General features: G+C 38.4%; 1 protein-coding gene across 9 annotated transcripts in view; it reads left to right on the top strand.

Annotated features, from left to right (window-relative positions):
- Window positions 1–13324, top strand: part of ECPAS (Ecm29 proteasome adaptor and scaffold) — a 96702-nt gene that overhangs the window by 63698 nt on the left and 19680 nt on the right. For 8 of the 9 annotated variants that reach the window (XM_059657632.1, XM_059657631.1, XM_059657634.1 and 5 more), the window contains 11 exons: window positions 921–1066; window positions 1511–1565; window positions 2240–2354; window positions 3030–3098; window positions 4342–4459; window positions 4751–4918; window positions 7611–7690; window positions 8303–8408; window positions 9447–9494; window positions 10212–10333; window positions 11813–11963. In XM_059657632.1, the coding sequence (XP_059513615.1) occupies window positions 921–1066; window positions 1511–1565; window positions 2240–2354; window positions 3030–3098; window positions 4342–4459; window positions 4751–4918; window positions 7611–7690; window positions 8303–8408; window positions 9447–9494; window positions 10212–10333; window positions 11813–11963 (1178 nt within the window). The remainder of the gene's footprint in view (window positions 1–920; window positions 1067–1510; window positions 1566–2239; window positions 2355–3029; window positions 3099–4341; window positions 4460–4750; window positions 4919–7610; window positions 7691–8302; window positions 8409–9446; window positions 9495–10211; window positions 10334–11812; window positions 11964–13324) is intronic. The other variant, XM_059657636.1, reaches the window with a different exon arrangement.

The raw sequence follows: 13324 nt of genomic DNA, 5'->3' as shown, positions 1-13324 counted from the left end.
TGGGGCATATATACTGCTGGTAGATCAGTTAAGCTGAGAAGCAAAAAGTCATCATTGAAGTTAGCAACAGGACGGTTATTGTTGACTTTTACGAGTAATTTCTGTGGAGTGGAGAAGGTAAAAGCCTCATTTTTGAGTGGGTTCAGAAAAAAAACTAAGAGGAGAGAAATATAGAGCATGAGTACAGATAACTATTTTGAAATGTTTTGATGGAAAGCAGTGGTTCTCGACTAGGAGAGGGAGCTTTTGCCCCACAAGGGACATTTGGAAATGTCCGGGCACTGGAGAGCGTCAGTGCGCTGGTCTCCAGTAGGTGGAGGCCCCGGATGCTGCTAAACGTTACAGTGCACAGGACCGCGCCCGCAACAAACTGTCCCGCCCCCAGTGGCAGTGGTGTTGAGGGTGAGGGACCCTGAGGAAGTAAGGAAAGGAGAAAAGTAGTAGAACAGCTGGAGAGGAAAGTGAAGTCAAAAGAGGTTGGTTTGTGTGTTAGTTTCTAGATGGGGGATGGGAACGATATAATAGAGAAAGAAAAAGGGCTGAGACAGGAGAGTGGGGATAATTTTTTTCTAAATATTTTTTTTTAAAGAGAAGTTTTAGGTTCACAACAAAATTAATAGGAAGGTAAGGATGTTTCCTGTATACCCACTGCCTCTACACATGCAGAATTTCCTCCATTATGGGGATACTTTCTCATTCTAAGGGACTAAACCTGAGTACCTTTGAAAAGTTATTTAGCTTATGCTAGGTTTTGACATGAATGATTATCAGTTCCTTCAGCAATTTATTTAAACACCTTAGTCATGTAAATTTTAATATTACAGGATTATTATATTGAGTAAATTGATTAAAATCTAACTTTTTCAGGGAACTCTTTGGTTATTTTAATTTCTTTTCATCATTCTTTGTTTCCCCCACAGGAGCCAAAGTGAATGATGTGGTTCCCTGGGTGTTGGATGTGATTTTAAATAAACATATCACCAGCCCTAATCCACACGTGAGGCAGGCAGCCTGCATCTGGCTCCTTTCCCTTGTGAGGAAGCTGAGTACCCATAGAGAAGTGAAGGTAAGCCATGCTGTAAATGCGATCAGCTCTACTGGGGAAGCCGCTATGAAATCTTAATAATTGAAGGGTGGTAGGAAGGAAAGTGTAAGAAGGTGAGGCAATCTGAGGTAAGGGCCATTAACCGATAACAGATATTTTGACATAAACTGTACGTGAAGGAATGAAGGATGGCAGCTGATACCTGTTGGCTGGAAGATGATTCTAAACGGGAAGGCACACAACCAGAATGGTGAGGATGCGGAGGCTCAGACTGTGTGCATTAGACTACCTGTAGGCGGTCCCACCTTCAGTAGTTTGGCCACCCTCCTAGAGGACAGCATTGCAGGGCTCGCGACTGCCGTGGGTCCTCAGATCTTACAGGTGTTGTGTATCCTGAGAGGAAGATTCTTATTCTCCTGTAGAGGAGGAGTTTCACTTTTCTCAGTGCCTCTTTTCTTCTTTCAGTCTCATCTTAAAGAAATTCAGAGCGCATTTGTGTCCGTTTTGTCAGAAAATGATGGTAGGTTATTGGTAAATATTTGATTTCCAAACATCATTAAACTTATATTTCAAATTTTGAAAAAAAATCTATTAGTGAAATAGGGGTACAGGAAACTTGATTCTTATTTACTTATTTTCTAATTAAATCATGTTCTTCAGTTTTGCATTTAAAAATGGAGCTGATGCCGTCTTTAACATTAGCCCTTCTACTAAATAATAGCGTTCTTCTACTTCTGATTCCTTTCCTCTTTATGATCTAGGCCAGGAGAGAGCGAATGTATATGTGATAGGCATTTAAATAGTAGCTTCACTTTATAACTTGTTTTAAACATATGGTCTTGCGTTGACTTTTCATTAAAAACAATTGGATGTGGGAATACTGGAATTCCGCGAGGTGTCAGCCTCTCACGTGTGTGACTTGGGTCCATTGATCCTCTGAGGCCCAGCAGTCTTGACTTGGTTTGTGGGTTGGACTTACTGTGAATGTAGTCCTCAGTTACAGGGACTTTTTGGGGCCATGTCCACTGAGGTGGTTTAGTACATGTTTAATAAAATAGGCAGATTGATTCTAGTCTCATATCTTTACTTTGATATCCCTTTGGATTAATGCTACAAGTTTTTAAAAATTTCAACTTCATGGCCAGTAGACAAATTTTTCTTAAAGTAATATTATTTTGTCTGATTTTTGTGTAGAACTTAGTCAAGATGTTGCTTCAAAAGGCCTTGGGTTGGTGTATGAACTGGGCAATGAACAAGATCAACAGGAATTGGTTTCTACACTCGTAGAAACACTTATGACTGGCAAAAGGTACAGTGAACTTGAAAATTTCAGGTTTGAACGCATAAGACAAGTTTTGCACATACTAAGAACATGCTTGGAAAAAGGAAAATTCAACTTTTTATATTCCTGTTTGTTAAGTCTTTTCTAAATGGAAAGTCAATGATTGCTATGCTGTGGATAGCAGCTTAATTACTGTCTAGAAAGTTAACTAAACTACTATTTGGAAGCATGCCAGTAGGTCAGATTTTGAAAACTGAATGATCTCAGGATAGTTAAAGCATTGGGTTACAAAAACACTATAATTACTGTTGGCTAAATGAAAACGATGACATGGCAAGGATGCTTGCACATCACTCAGAGTCTGATCTGTGAAGAGTATGAGAGAGGATATCCTTCTTGTAATTTAATTGGTTGCTGCTTTATATTTTTTCCTTGTAGGAAGGATAGTTTTTAATATAAGACAGCATTTAATTCAGTGTATTTATATGGGATGCTCTTTTATATTGGAGTCTATTTATTTATTCTAGACTTCATTTTATAAAACTCTCAGGCTGATGGAAAGGAATAGTCAACTGTTACATCTTGTACTTGGTAGCTATTTGACAGAATTTTATCAGTTTGGGAATAAAATGTATCACTTAGTTGAATGCTGGTATGAAAAATTTGAGTCTGATATAAATTTTTAATGTTGTTTTGGTTTAGAATTAAACATGAAGTTTCTGGAGAGACAGTGGTATTTCAAGGGGGAGGTCTTGGCAAAACACCTGATGGGTAAGTGTGTCCAATCCATGGATCAGTCCTGTAGACATCTTCAGTTTGGTAAATAGAGCACTCATGAAATTTATTTCCACCCTCTTAGACAATGTGTGTTAGTGGAAGGAGAAAACTTCTATGGAGAAAAACCTAATGTTGTAGGTTGGGTTTCCTGGGAAACCGCCTCTGAGATGGAGATTTGTATGCTGGAGGTTTATTGAAGAACATCTGGGGTCATCACCCGGGGAGCCGGGGGTGGGGGCGGAGCGTGAGGAAGCAGGATAGGGCCAGCACTGAAGCAGATACTGACCTCGCCAGGAGCTCTGGAGCTGGCCTTGGGTGGCCCTTTAGACTTTTCCCGCTTTGAGGATCCAGGCTTTACAACCCTTCATTCAGCCTGACCTTGAATTGAAGGAAGTTCTGTCAGCTCCCAGCCAGTGAATCCTGCAGGGGGAGGAAAATCTGGCTGCATAGTTGGGGATCCACTGCACTTGGTTTGGGGGGTTGGGGGGTGGGACTGGGAGGACTCGACTTGGTCGGTGTCTTAAAGCTCACCAATTTAGCATTTCAAATAATTCCTAGAGCCCTCCCTCTTTTATCTTGTATTATTCCATTGTGGCTACACTGTTGCTTTTCCTCTAAAAATGCTCAGGGAAAATGGCAGATTTGGCTGTGTGCTGCCTGCAGCATTAGAAAGCAGCATTGGCTCTTGCTGAGGTGCTCCCTTACCTCATTGCTTTCAGTGGAGAGTTGTTTCCATTTACTTACTCTCCCTGGTTATTAAAAAGTACTTGCTTTTCACAAAGCAACTAACCCAAGTGATCAGGTATTTGAGCAAATATTATTTGTTCAGAGGAAAATTAACAGGATTCAAGGTGTTATTACCAAGCTGTGTGCTCTAGCTGGAAAAGTCTTCGGGAAGACGGAAGTTATCTTCCAGTCAGTCTCATGATGGTGAGAGAGATTCATGCACAATATAATGAAGGGTCACCGACCTGCCTCCCAAACTGGTGAGAGCTCTAACTCCGTGAGAATTGCAGGGGTGTTGAGGTCATTTACCAGGCATTGGTGATATTGGATTATGTGACTCTTTATATTCTTTTCCGTCTGGTTCTCTGCCCTCTGCAGTGATGAGGTAATGCAATATTGGAAATTTAGTAAAAACATAATTTTAAGATGTCCTAGTAATATTGGTAATGTAATTTTCATTAGGTCAGAGATAGAGCAATACATTATTATATACTTTCTGTTTGTTTTCAAGACAGGGCCTTTCTACTTATAAGGAGCTTTGTTCTCTGGCCAGTGATCTTAGTCAGCCAGACCTGGTATATAAATTTATGAATTTGGCAAACCATCATGCAATGTGGAACTCAAGGAAGGTAAGTTACTATCACTGGACAGTTTATTTTTTCCCCCCTGCAATGCGAAATCTGTTAAATTGGTGGGCAGTGACAATTGATATGCAGTATGTTTTATAAAAGTCTATGATTAGAAAGAGCCAGACCACCACATGGCTGCTGTTATTGATTGGTAAAGCTGGGACACCCAATAAAATCAGGCTCAATTCAGGGGCAAGTTTGGGAGGGAGAATTTTGTGATCTTCATATATTGAATATGTTAATATTTTACTGCAGCAGATGTATCTGATCCACTTCATCGTATCTTTTCAGGGTGCTGCTTTTGGTTTTAATGTAATTGCTACCAAAGCTGGAGAACAGCTGGCTCCTTTTCTGCCTCAGCTCGTTCCTCGTCTCTATCGTTACCAGTTTGATCCCAACCTTGGCATCAGACAGGCCATGACAAGTATTTGGAACGCATTGGTCACTGACAAAACAACGGCAAGTATCTCTGACTTCTTGTCTAAGATTATGTACAGGATTTGAACCCAGTGCCCATCTTCCTTTCTTACTTTTTATACTTATTTATTTAAACAAATACAAATTCTTTTATTTCTTGTTTGCTTTCTTCTTTCAAAGTATCGAATATACTCATGACAACATTTATTTAAGTTGCAAAAATGGAAATAATCTAAATGTCCACTGGGTGGCCGGGTAAAAAAAGGACGGTATATTCATACAAGTGGAATACTACATATCCATAGGTTCTGTTGATGCAATGGAGAACAGGCCATGGTTCCCACATTCAGGGAGTTGACTTAGTTGAGGAGATAGACAAGGAAGCAGGCAATTACTGTGTGTGGTCTTTCTCTCTCAGTTTTCTGTCATCTGGCTGCTTCTCATATTCTGTTCCACTCCTAGATATTAGGACTTCTCCACTCCAGGCTTGCCTCTGAGTACCTTTTACTCTCTCAGCTTTATCATTCTAGATGAGCTCATCACTTCAAGGGCATTTATTGTGATGATTCCCAATCTTATATTTTTGGCCCAGACAAGACTTGTGCTCCTGACTTGCATATCTTATTGCTGCTTGACATCTTAAGTTGGGTGTTATTTCACAATACCTTAGACATAGCATGTCTAGAATAGGGCTTGGAGAAAAACAGTGTTCCGCCCTGGCTGGTGTGGCTCAGTTGGGAAAGGTTGCCGGTTCGATTTCCTGTCAGGGCACATACCCAGGTTTCAGGTTTGATCCCTGGTCAGGGTGCTAATGGGAGGCAACCAGTCGATTTTTTTCTTTCTCCCTCTCCCTTCCTCTCTTTATAAAAATCAATAAAAACATATTTTAAAACAACCTTCCCTATCTGTTCTCAATGTTCATCCATTTACCCAAGCCAGGAAACTTGCTGTCATCCTTAATTTTGTCTGTCTTACCCCCATCCCCATTTGAATCCAGTGGCACATTCTGTTGATTCTGCTTCTAGAGTGTTCCTTGAATCCATTCTCTTCCTTTCTTTATTATTTCCTTGTGAACAGGTTGTCATCTTTCTCTTTGCCTTCCTTCATTTAATTATCATTAGTAAAAGTGATTTTTAAAAAAATGCAAACTGGTTTGTGCCGTTTTGGGTTAAAATCCTTTCGTGACTTCATAGTTCACTTTAAATAAATTCCATGATCCTTATTACAGTCCCTGCACATGATGTGGCCCTTTCCTCTCCCTTCAGTCTGATAATAGGTTGAGTGTGTTCCTTTCATGGTGGTAGGTACTTAGGGGTCAGCTCGAAGGATTGATGAGTTTCCTTTGCTCTATGAGATTATTTGGTACCATTGGGCAGTCAAGATCTAATAGGCCAGCTGGCTTTATAGATCTGAGTTCAGGGCATGAGGCCTAAGCTCTGAGTGAGTATCATCTTTGTATGAGTGAAAGTGAAGCCACAAGTGTGGGTGAGATCCTTGTGGAGAATGTTTAGAGAAGTGGACATTGAAAGACATCCTTTTGTTAAATCTTAGGTGAACTATTTACTTCTCTTGGTTTTCTTACATATAAGCGAGGTTAAAAAACCTCTACAAGAGTGGAGGTGGAGAAGCTGTAAGTTTTGAGGTTCTCTGGATCAGCACAGGATCAGTCTGGCATCAGTTTGTATTACCAAATTGATGTGTATATCAAAACAAAACAGGCTTAAGAGATTAAATGCATCTTTGATTCTGAGTATTTATAGCACTTCTTTCTGTGCTAGACTCTGTGCAAAGTACCAGGGACGCAAAGACAACTGAGACACTGTCCCTGCCCTCAAGGTCTCAGTGTGATGGAGCAGTACAGCTAGGAGGACTGATAGGTGCTTGAGAAGGTACTGTGGGAACAGAGGTAGAGTAGGCCAGTCTTTTCTGTGAAGGTGTTGCCTGATTTGAATCTTGAAGGACAAGTGTGAGTTAGTTAAGCAAGTAGCGGATGGAAGGTAGAGTAGTATGTGCCAAGAACTGGAGGTGAGATGGAATATGAGACGTTTGGCATTAGATGGATCACAGAGGGTTTTATATTTATGTCCAGGTGATTGGACTTTATTCTCATGCACTAAGGAAATAAGAGGATCAAGTTTGCATTTTAAAATGCTCAGTCCAGCAGCTTTTAGTAACTGAAGTGGGGAAAGAATTGTAGGCTAAGAGGCCTAGAGACATACTTACTAGGCTGGTACATACAGAAACATGGTCAGGCCTGAAAGGTCTGGTTCAGTAGTTGAGCATCGACCTATGAATCTGGAGGTCATGGTTCCATTTCTAGTCAGCGTACATACCTGGGTTGCGGGCTTAATCTCCAGTAGGGGGGTGCAGGAGGCAGCTGATCCATTATTCTCTCTCATCATTGATGTTTCTCTCCCTCTCTCCCTCTCTCCCTCTCTCCCTCTCTCCCTCTCTCCCTCTCTCCCTCTCTCCCTCTCTCCCTCTCTCCCTCTCTCCCTCTCTCCCTCTCTCCCTCTCCCTCTCCCTCTCCCTCTCCCTCTCCCTCTCCCTCTCCCCCTCCCCCTCCCCCTCTCCTCCCCCTCCCCCTCCCCCTCCCCTCCCCTCCCCCTCCCCCTCCCTCTCTGAAATAAAAAATATATATTTAAAAAAAAAACCATGGTCAGGTGGTTAGAGATGAATAATTTGATTATTGATAGAATTCACATTTTTTATTTTATCCTTTTGCTTTCCCTAGGTGGATAAGTACTTGAAGGAAATTCTTCAAGATTTGATAAAGAACCTTACCAGCAGTATGTGGCGAGTTCGAGAATCCAGGTACAATTTTTGGAAATAACAAGACTAGTTAAATGCAACTGAATTTTTCTCTTGACGTTTTTAAGTTTTATACTTTGGGCCAAAGGAGTAAATTAAAGCTTCTTTAAAAATGTATTTCTGATTGGGTTAGGCAGTTATTGATATTTAACTATTTAACTCTGGTCAGTGGTTTTCTTAAGATGTCTTAGTTTTTATAAGTATGAAATTAAAGAAGTAGTAGATCATTTGTTAAATTGGTAGACATCAAGATATATTTATATACTCTCATGACTTTGTTAGGGGAGGATTTATGTACACATGTTAATTTATATTTATTAAGTGCCTGCTATATGCTTGGCAGAGTGCTAAGTACACTGGTAAGTAAAAAATGATGTATCATCTCGAAGAGATTGTATTGTTTTGTGGGAAACAGACATTGGATGACTGTAAATGCCATATGTCTGTGGTATATTTGAGTCACCAAAGAGAAACTGGTCATTGCTGTCTTGAGGTGGGGTAGAGTAAGGACTAGAAATACAGGCAGAATGCATATTCTTTTTTGATACGAATGTTTCAGAGTAAAATTTTGAGCATTCTTGATCATGTATTTGAAACCAAATTGTTTATTTTCAGCTGTTTAGCTCTGAATGACTTACTGAGAGGAAGACCCCTAGATGACATCATTGATAAACTTCCAGAAATTTGGGAAACTCTTTTTAGAGTACAAGATGACATAAAGGTAAAATCTGCCTTTATTTATAGAATAGCTTAAACTGAAATTGTTAAAATATGTATAATTATATATTTAAAAATTCAATATCCAGACTATTTTTAAAGACTGCAAGTTCTTCCCATATTTCCTGGGAAATCTAAATTTTAGATATTTTGATATTTTACCATTAAAATTAGGCATTTCAGCCTGGCTTGTGTGGCTCAGTAGTGGAGCATCGACCCATGACCCAGATATAAACTGAATTGACTTTTTAAAAAAGATGGCCATTGCTTGAGCTTCTTTTAATAGAGATCTCATGATGCTATTGATTAGGGACAAATAAGAGTTTAGAAGTGATCCAGAATAACTCTACTTTGATAAGTTTCATAAATTGGATCAGCCATTCCCAAATGGCATGACCAGTTCCTCTGCATTTTTCCTGGGAAATCTAAATTTTAGATATTTTGATATTTTACCATTAAAATTAGGCATTTCAGCCTGGCTTGTGTGGCTCAGTAGTGGAGCATCGACACATGACCCAGGAGGTCACTGTTCAACTCCTGGTCACATGCCTGGGTTATGGGCTCAATCCCCAGTAGAGGGCATGCAGGAGATAGCCAATCAGTGATCCTCTTTCATCATTGATGTTTAATTCTTCTCCTCCTCTCCCTTTCTTTCTTTTAAATCAATAAAAACATGTTTACTTTTAAAAAAGGCATTTCAGTTTTGCCTTTCTTTCTGTCTATTCATTAGAGATATTTTAAAAGTTTTTTAGAATCCTCATAGAGATCTTTATGTTTGTTTTTATAATATATTTAGTTTCTAAACTGTTTTATTTAATAGCCATATTGTTATAAGGTTAAAATAGATCATACCTAATTTTTTAAAAAAGTATATATGGCATGGAAATATGTTTCTTGATGGGCAAAGAGCCTAAAGAGGCACTGTTCTTTGCCTAGAATTGAAGTAGGACTTTTCACACTAACCTGTGTAGACCTAGAGGCAGTTATTATGCATTGTGGAAGGAAACTAACTTTTATGATGCTAAACTTTTCTCTTTTTTAGGAATCTGTACGAAAAGCAGCAGAGCTAGCTCTGAAAACCCTGAGCAAGGTAAGAATTCTTATCTTATATGGGGGGGGGGGGCGTGAAATGGGGCAGGGTTCTAGTGACTTAGCAGAACCATAATAATGACTTATTTTTTATCAGATAAAATGACATTTAATTGCAGTGTAATTGGTATCATGTTATAGTTCACTGTTCTTACAATGAATGTGAAGCTGGGTGCTATTACACTAGAACACCTATTAGTATATCTCGCTGGTCTTTTTAAATGGTGAGCTTTTTTTGGTCTTTATATAAAGTCTGACTTTTATTTGACCGTGAAGAGCATGTTACTCATTTAGATTAAGCAACATCTGTCTTTTCTCTTTACTATTGCTGTGTTTATATGTTAATCTGCCTTTCATTTTTATGAGGTTGGCAAGCTCTTTGAAACTAGTTTCCCACTTGAACTTGATTTTATGGTATATCAGAGATTAATACATTCTGGGTCATGTTGTTAAATATTTTCTTAGAAATTTTCTCATTTTATCTTTAGTGGTTTCCTATTTCACAAATTGGAAGGCCAAAGCTTAGAAAATAAAGTACATTACCAAATTTTCCATTTAGTTATTGCAGACATAGCACTCAATCCCAGTTCTCCTTCTTCTGTTTCTTTCTGTAGTGTCATAGACAGTGGATTCACTCATCCTTTTCTATGGATGTGGGAAGTAGGAAGTGTTGGGTGAGAGGTCAGTTTCACTAATTTCCATACTCTTTGTGTGTGAGGTTTGTGTGAAAATGTGTGACCCTGCCAAAGGAGCAGCTGGCCAGAGAACCATCGCTGCCCTTCTGCCTTGCCTTCTGGACAAAGGAATGATGAGTCCTGTGACAGAAGTTCGAGCCCTCAGGTGTGACTCAGTTGATGAAATGAATATACTGGATTTACTTAGTTCTGTGAATGTTTCAATTTGAAAGTGTGGAAAATGAGATGAGGAAAACCCAAGGTAACCCAAGAAAGGGCATTTATTAAAAAGCCTAGAATATATTTGCAAAAACATTCTCTTGGGAACCTTGCTTTTGACCAGCATTTTGCCATTTGGCCTCACCCTTGAGAAGAGTGTTTTTTAAAAAATTTCCATTGGCCTCTGTGCCCAGCAAGCACATTTTCCTGTTAGGCCATGAGTCCTTGGGAGCTTGCTTGCTGGTTGTACCATCTAGTAATATTGCAGAGCTTATTAGTTTTAAAATAAACTTTACCACTTACAGTAATTAAATATTAAAAGAATACACTCACATTTAGATACATATGGCCATTTTAAGTTGAAATTAACAGAATGATTCTAGTTTGTATTTTTTGGTTTATTTTTAAACTAGAATACTATTTAGGAACTTTATTCCATTTTTATTTCACTCTTAAAATTGGACCAAATTGATAGTACCGGCACTATTTCATACTTGATAAGGCAAAGTTCTTTTAGGAGTGATAAAATTAGGATGTCATCATTTTGCTGTCCTCGGTGAAATAATCTAGGTATTGATTTTTTGTGGCTTCCAAATCCACTGGTAAAAGGCTGATGGGGAACTTTATAATGGATGGTTCAGTCTAACCAAACTGGAATTCACCATCACTCTTAACAGCACAAACAAGGAGCAGACATGTGCCTGTGATGTGCTGGGACAGGACACATAAACAACACCTATGAAAGATTCTGCTTTTAAAAAATTGAACCTGAACTTGATTGAGCCTGCAGATCTATGTAAGAGACAGAGGAACATGTTAAGTGACACCACCAGGATATAGTCAATGCGGACAAATAAATTATTTAGAAACAGAGAAGGGAAGTCACTATTAAAAAGATTCAAGAACTGTAGCAAATTGCCACGTGTGAGTGGGCCCTGGGTTCGATTTCAACAAACTTAAACACAGTTGTGAAACAGGGGAGTTTGGATATTAGGTGATATGAAAAAAATTATTAATATTTTTGAGTGTGAATTGCTGTTTTGATTAAGATTAAAGTATCCTTGCCTGTTTGTGATACATACTGAAGTTTAGTTAGAGAATATGCTTCAAAATAATACAGTGGCAGGGGAAAGAGTATGTCTGTGTGTATTATGGTAGAGATGTAAATGAAGTAAAGTTGGCCAGATTGCCAATTGTTGATCTGGGTGGAGAATACATAGAATTTAACTTACAATTTTCTCTACTTTCATATATGTGTGAAAATATGTATAATACAAAGTAAAAGCAAAAAATAGTGTAAGACCAGGATCTATAACCAACTGAGTGTATTCTTAAATGCAATACACTGCAAGACATCCCCATGATTAGATTTGTAGGGCTTATTATTAGTATTGTTAACAGGACTGTGTTTTCTGTGTGTCTGTAGCATTAACACTCTTGTGAAGATCAGCAAAAGTGCAGGAGCCATGTTGAAACCACATGCACCAAAACTCATCCCAGCTCTGCTAGAATCCTTAAGTGTATTGGAACCCCAGGTTCTCAATTATTTGAGTCTCCGGGCTACAGACCAAGAAAAGGTGAGTTGACAACACAGGTGTTTAGGTAAGTGTCGTGAAAGAGGAGCCCTGTGAAGGTCTGGGGCCCATCTGAACAGTCCTTCCATTGTCCTTAGACAAACTGCATGCCTTGAATGGTACTTTCACCACTCTTGATACAGCTCAGTCACTGTAACCACAGGGATGCCCTTTTTCAGGGTGGGTAGGGAAAGGGCTCATATGCTGTTCTGTGAGTCAGATGAAAATGACACTTCCATCCAAAAAATGCATTAACATTTATTTAACACAGTTTTTGTCCATTTTTTTTTAGGGGTTGGGCCTATACTCTCAGAATCCTTTTATGGGTCACTCACTCCTATCCTACAAGTAAAGAGAATTTGTATCTAGACTTTAGCATAGTCTAAAATTACTCTGCTTTTTAGATATACTGAGCTTTTAAAAAATTAGAGTTTCTAAATATTACAGATGAAACATTTATTATGAAAAATGAAAACTATACAAAGTATAAAGTAATTCCCTGGGAGTCTTCTTTCCCCTACGAGCACAGTATTATTTCCTGAGGAGTACCCACTGTTGACAGTTTCCTGTGTCTTAAAATTCTTTTGTAGTCATAGGCTATAAAACCAAACATACTAATCTTAAAATAGAATCAGACTATGAATGTTGTTCTGCAGCTTGCTTTTTGTAATTAACAAGATACCATGTTTGTAGATATCGATCTATTACATTCTTTTTAATTCATGCCTAGTATTCCACAATGAGACGATTTTGAATTTTTGTAGGAGAGATTTTGTGGCATCAAACATTATGAATGTTCTATTTCCTCCATATCTTAAAGCCAACATTGAATGATATCAATCTGATAAGCAAGAATCATTGTTCTAATTTACACTTTCTGATTATTAGTGTTGTCCATTTTCTTTTCATACTATATTAGCTATTTTTATTTTTTCTATGAATTGTGTGTTTCTATTCCTTGCCTGTTTTTGTACTTGACTTACTTATGTTTTTCCATTTGTCTTTATTTATTAGGACAGAGTGCCATGTAGATTGTAAATGTTTTTTCTCAGTTGACTATTTGATTTTTAACTTGCCTATGCTATGTAATAACTTACTGTCTTTTCCCTGGATCTCTAATATTGTTGTTTCTTCTCCATTCTTTTAGCAGTAGTCTTGCCCCTTCCCAACCTTCTAGGTGTTGTGTTGAGAATTAGAAAATATAAATTCTATTCCAGACTTTTCAGCTTTGGACAAGTCACTGCCTTATTTTTCTTATTTATTATGTCCAGATAGTGTTAACCTCTCCTACAGCATAGCTATTAGACTAAAATGCCACTGTAAATGAGAAGGCCCTTTACAAAGTTCAAGCAATAAATATATGA

The sequence above is a fragment of the Myotis daubentonii genome, chromosome 11 (genome assembly GCF_963259705.1).
Source record: "Myotis daubentonii chromosome 11, mMyoDau2.1, whole genome shotgun sequence".
Lineage (NCBI taxonomy): Eukaryota > Metazoa > Chordata > Mammalia > Chiroptera > Vespertilionidae > Myotis > Myotis daubentonii.
The sequence above is the reverse complement of the archived record's forward strand: the minus strand, read 5'-3'. Positions and strand labels throughout refer to the sequence as shown.